At 43.1% G+C, this 5,875-nt stretch overlaps 1 protein-coding gene across 2 annotated transcripts; it reads right to left on the reverse strand.

The window, feature by feature from the left end:
• Nucleotides 1-346: 346 nt before the first annotated feature.
• On the reverse strand, nt 347-5,577 carry LOC103708060 (short-chain dehydrogenase reductase 3c). 2 transcript variants are annotated; one of them, XM_008792822.3, is made up of 3 exons: nt 5,432-5,577; nt 5,091-5,168; nt 2,972-4,072 (listed from the first exon to the last, which is right to left on the reverse strand). In XM_008792822.3, the coding sequence occupies exons 1-3, from the start codon at nt 5,449-5,451 to the stop codon at nt 3,268-3,270; spliced, it is 903 nt and encodes a 300-aa protein (XP_008791044.2). In that variant the 5' UTR covers nt 5,452-5,577; the 3' UTR covers nt 2,972-3,267. The 2 variants fall into 2 exon arrangements, with proteins under 2 accessions (XP_038989363.1, XP_008791044.2); XM_039133435.1 differs by lacking the exons at nt 2,972-4,072; nt 5,432-5,577 and adding an exon at nt 347-1,720.
• Nucleotides 5,578-5,875: the final 298 nt, after the last annotated feature.

Consider the following 5,875-nt stretch of genomic DNA (forward strand, 5'->3'; position numbering starts at 1 on the left):
AGTGGTGAATTCTTTGCTGCATTGCTCCTCCCATTGTGAGAATCCGAAAGCAGTGGCAAGTTCCATGGAAAAGAACAATTTAAATGCAGGATACGTTGGAACTAAACAACTTTTCACAGGGAAAACTACAGGATGCCTGCATCAGCCAAAAGATTAGGCCAATAATAAAATCTGTAGATGATCATGATGGTCATGAATAAGGGAGACAACTTACAGAGAGAAATTTCTTCACTAAAACTATATCAGTTTCAGTATATGAGGGTTTCAAGTAACATACCATCACAAGGGAAGATATGAATCATGTCAAGTAGCATATGCACAGCAAAAACTGTAAGCAATGAAAGCATTAGAGCAATTACAGATGAATGCAACAACATGGAAAAACTACACTAGCTTCAGTCTGACTATCCAAGAGTACAAATATGCCTTAACTTATCCAACAACATGAACAAACATATGGCAATGGGTGTTTCAGAAAAACCTGATAACAAAGTTTAAGCCAGCTGCAAGTCAAATTGCAATCAAAACTCCTAACTCAAGCTAAATGTCACAAGATTACCTATATCCCCAAATTTTTCCTTTTTTTTTTGGTGGAATCTAACCAGGTGATTCTCTGGATACGATGGCCGGATTTTAGCAGATGACATTCCAACGACCGCTACGGCCGCCGTCAATCTCATCTTCGGTCTCCTTGCAGGCCACAGCTTGATGGGAGAACCTCAAAAGCTCCTTCCTTGACAACGTTTTGACGAGCTCAAAGCCTTCCACGACCTGTCTCTGGAACACGGCGTCCGATCCTTCCACCCAGCTCAAAGCAGCCACCGTGACCCCTTCGTCCACGGTGAATCCCGAGACGACCTCCACCAGCCTAAACACGAGATTCTTCTTCCCCTTGTCCCACCGCTGGTACACCGCCCAAACCTCGCCCTTGCGGGGGAAAATCTTGTAGAACTTGTCCGAGCTGCCAGGTTCCCCCGAGGATTCTTCCTCCTCGACGACCATCCTGTGAGAGAAGGCGGCGAGCGCCACCAAGATCGACGACTTGCCCGGCCGGAACATCCCGCAGGCCGCCGGCACGCCCTCCTCGACCCAACGCCTCTCGTCGTCCGAGACGGGGTGGGGCACCAGCAGCGTCACCTCCGCCGTCCCCTTGTCGGCGTCGATCTTTTCGACCCTCGCGTAAACGCGGGGGTGGCCGTCGGATTCGTCGGGGAGGGCCCAGATCTGGCCCGGCTCCGGGGTCTCAGGCGCGGGATTAAGCAGCTCCTGGGAGGAAGTCTCCCCGTTTCCGACGGCTTCCTTCTCGACGGGGGCCGAAACCCTAATCTTAGGGCTCTTCCTCTCCTTCTTGGCGGTGGCGGAGGAGGAGGAGGAGGAGGGCTTGGATGCCCTAGCCCCAGCCCCAGCGCGAGGGGTCTTCTTCTCCTTCTTAACCCTAACCCCGGAGGAGGGTTTGGAGGCACGGTTGCGGTCGAGGGTGGCGAGGTAGAGGATCTGATGCTTGCGGCAGTAGCGATGGTCGCGGAGGCGGCGTTCGAAGCACCGCCACCGCTTCCCGTCGGTTCTGGTGCAGCGCTCTTCGTCGGCGGGGGGCTCGCGGCGGCGCTTCGCCATGGATTCCGGCGCGCGGAGGGCTTTCAGTTCCCGCCAAAACAAGTGGCGAGAAGAAGGCGAGGAAGGGCGAGGTGGAGGGAGGCGCTGAGCTGGGGTCCATTTTTATCTGTGGGGACAACGCCGTCAGTGTTCCGTTACAAATGCCTTTTCGTTCGTTCCGTTTTTGTTTTTTTTGACAACTGCCGTTATTTGTCCGTTCCCAGCTTTCTTTCTTTCTTTCTTTCTTTTTGGGAATAAAACATTTCGGAATATTTAGGTAAAAATATTTTTGGCCTTTTGCCATTACCATTGGAGATTATTTTTTTTAAAAAAATAAAGCATATGCTTAGAATTGCAGCAAACTAGCCTGTGCGTGGAGAAGTTTTAGTATATTTTGACAAACTTATAATGTATAAGTAATTTTGATTTTTTGACTGCTAATCACCATTCTTACTCATGCTTTATATGAATTTTTTGGATGACATAGAGAAAAAACATGATTACAATATAATATTATAAATGAATATGAATATCCGACAAAGTAGATTTAAGGTAAATAAGATGATGTATATTTATTTTTGTTGGTATATGTTGCTGCTGGAAATCGATTTGACCTAACCACCAAACAGACAGAGGATGTTGGAGGACTCAATGAGGAGTTGCTCGGGTTGTACAAAGCTGCAATCTGTTTGGAGTCTCCTTGAAAAACTATAATTGCGTCTGAGATTCTAGTTCGTAACTGTGCTCTAATTTAAAATAACAAAAACGAAAAAAAATTTATCGGAGAGCGCCTAGACTCTCCGATACTTAGAAGAAATTTTTTAGAAGTGACAGTATATATTTTATTCTTTTATTTTTTTATAAAAGAAAATATCTACTTCAAGAATCATGTATGAAGGATGGATGCTAGCCTAGCATGCCACGTAGATGATGCATAGACTTGAGATTTTGTGACTTAAATGTTTTGCTACAGCATTACCAATGTCAAGGCCATTGCTGCTTAAGAGCAATATGAGCAAATTGGCCACCACAATTAATATAAAAAGAGTGAGAAAAATATGACTACCTATAAGCACTTGTATATTTTATATTTTTATTTTTGGGAAAAAGAAAAGTTCATGCGTTTGGGCGTGAGGTTCGAATCTAGTATGCAAGTTGGTGCAAGTACACAATAGGAAACTGTTGCTGCTATGTATTTCTATGCAAAAGACTATATCTCTTAAGATTTTGTCTTAAGATTCATGAACCTCAATTTAGTATTTTTAAATAAGATTTTAATATGGTTCTTGAATTCCATAAAAAGAGAACCAAACGGACCACATCCAAAAAGATTAACAATGAATTCATGAACCTCAATTCATTATTCTTAAATAGGATCTTAACTTTTGGTCCTACAAGGGCCAATCTCTCTTAATCTTGAACGGTTCTTATCCAAATGAGGCCAGTAAAATGGAAAGTTTCCTCCAATCTTAGCACCACCCTAAGACTTGCAACATAGAGCAATAGAAATTCACCTAATGAATTGATAAAAACTTTTATGTTTGATGCGAAACATTATGATCTTTAGTCACTCTTCTTGAATTGGAACAAGTAAACACAAGTTGTTCCCTCAGATTTGTATGGTACAAAGATATGCATTTGACACCCTCATGGCCAAATCTCAAACATATTACACTAAACCACTTCAGCAGGCATAGGTAAGTTAAGGTGCTTGAAGGTAGTGAACCCTCCATCAACCACCAGATTGTGGCCTGTAACATACTTGGCATCATCTGATGCTAGATAGACGGCCGCCTTGGCGACATCGATCTCCTCGCATTTAGCTCCCTTGAGCACCCCTAAACTATCAATTATCTCTATGATCCTTTCCCTTTCTAGTCCTTTGTATATCTCTGAGAATTGATGCACAACTAATGGTGTAGGAATTGCAAAGGGTGAGATGCAGTTCAGCCGGATTCCGCGGCGGCACAATTCGCTGGCCGCCGACTTCACAATTCCGACGACCGAGAACTTAGAGATAGCGTATGGGTGCGTGCCAAGCCCACCCATGAGACCACTTATGCTTGCGGTGCAAATGATTGAGCCCGAGCCAACCGGACCCATGACACGGGCGGCATGCTTGATTCCGGCTAGGGTTCCGCGGACATTAACATTCATGACCCTGTCAAACTGGTCTAGGTCAAGCTGGGAGATATCAGACTTATCCAATTGCCCGACGATGCCGGCGCTGCTGTACATTATGTCGAGCCGGCCATGGCAGGTCACAGTGAAGTCCACTGCATCAGCCACCGCTTGCTCGATGGTCACATCGCATGGGACAAATTGGGCTTGTGGGCCGAGCTCTTCAGCTGCTTGGGGGCCCAATCGTGAGTCTATGTCGGCAAGAATGACGGCGGCCCCCTCTTTAATGTATTCATGGGCCGTGGCCTTTCCCAGCCCACTTGCTCCACCAGTTATCAGAGCAATCCTTCCCTGTAGCCTGCCACAAAAACATCTTAAATTATATGAATAGCAATGATCAAATTAGTCAATTGCATGCTGCTTGCTTGTTCATGAGCCTCGAATTAGTCAATTGCCATGAAGTTGTCGATCGGCATTTTCTGTATCATTCCAGTTTCATCAGAACTCTCCAAGGAGATCATGAAACCTAGAATCGAAGAAGTCATTCTTCAAAGTCTGAAGTTAGCATCAAATGCTCAGCACCAAAACCAAGGTGACCAATCTAAAAATAAAAATTATACATGCGTATCCTTCGCAAGTCTAAATGTTTAGTCCCATATTGATTATTTGCTGGATACATCTTGGATACTTATACATGATCAAAAAACTCAAATAATAACTTCTAGCTAGTTTTTTTGGATGAGATTCTGAATTGTTACAAATGGCATCAGAGCGAAACCAGCTCATAACTTATGTAGACTGGAAAACACTGAAGCACGGATCTACTGAGGCTGACCATGGGTCGATCGTAGTACTTGTGATTAGATTTCAATAGATTTAAATTCTTAACCTGACGAGAACGTCAAGGTTTAAATAATACTTATACAGGATCAAAAAAACCAAATAATACCTTAATCTGCCACATTGCCATTTTTTCCATCTATGCGACACATATATTAAGGAATGGGTTAGGTGCAACTTAAAAAGAAGCAACATGATGCTGGATGCATGCTATTTGACACTATTCACCTACTGTGGCCCAGGCCTACCTTATATCAAGATAATCATATCAAGATATATAACAATTATATCAGGATCATTCTAGGAACTCTAAAATTGCTAAACTCTTATATTTTACATCGAAATAAAAATGTAATTCAGAGATATTATTATTAATAGCAAATATTTCACTGTTAAATTAGTGGTGGCAATCTCAACAAAATATATATATTCCACAAAATATTTCGGAAAGTTATATGAAGTGGCTTTGCGCTTTATATATATGCTGACGAGTATCCCGTCACCCCAAGAAACCAAATAAGGAGACGGAGACTCACCTCCCCCTCCACGACGCCGTCGACGAGAATCCGACCCGTCCCTCCCGGCAGCCACCGGCTCTTGCCGTCACCACCCTCCTGCTCCCACCATTCAGTAAAAACCATAATAATTCAACCAAAAAAACCCGTAATAAAGAGAAAATATTAAAGAAAGACTTGGATACATATGTTTCACTCAATAATCCCATCAATTACACCCATTTCATACTCCTTGCCGTGACATCAGGAGGAGAAGTGAGAACTTATCCTCCGAAGGCCAAGGATCATTCATGATGCTTGGAAGCGTAAGAAACAGCGGGTGAAAATATCACAAGATAAAGGAAAGAGAAGCCTTCCGATACCTGGCGATGAGTCGAAGCATCGTCCGCAACCGGCGAGGGGAGGAGACAGAGGCAGAGGCGGAGTCCCAGATCCCGGAGGCGGAGGCGGAGTCCCAGATCCCGGAGGCGGAGGAGCCGATACGTGGGGCGCCTCTATCGGCAGGCCGCCATTATATATAAAAACGGCCGCGCTCGCATCTCCATATAATATTTTATCCGATAATTTTATTTACATAAATACCCTTCTAACATTAAATTTTGCATAAATATATTTTTCATAAATACCATTCCAAAATTAATATTTACATACATATCCTCATAAATAATTGTTTTACTGTTTTATTATTATTATTGTTTTGCATATGCACCCACGATTTTAAATTAAAATAACTAAAATATCTTTAATGAATTAATATATAAATATATATATATATTTTATAAAGCGGTTTCGATAGGAAGCAAAAA

The sequence above is a fragment of the Phoenix dactylifera genome, chromosome 14 (assembly GCF_009389715.1).
Source record: "Phoenix dactylifera cultivar Barhee BC4 chromosome 14, palm_55x_up_171113_PBpolish2nd_filt_p, whole genome shotgun sequence".
Lineage (NCBI taxonomy): Eukaryota > Viridiplantae > Streptophyta > Magnoliopsida > Arecales > Arecaceae > Phoenix > Phoenix dactylifera.

Bases quoted from the DNA above. Each gene is read 5' to 3' on its own strand.
- LOC103708060 (XM_039133435.1), bottom strand. From the start codon at position 1,614: ATGGCGAAGCGCCGCCGCGAGCCCCCCGCCGACGAAGAGCGCTGCACC.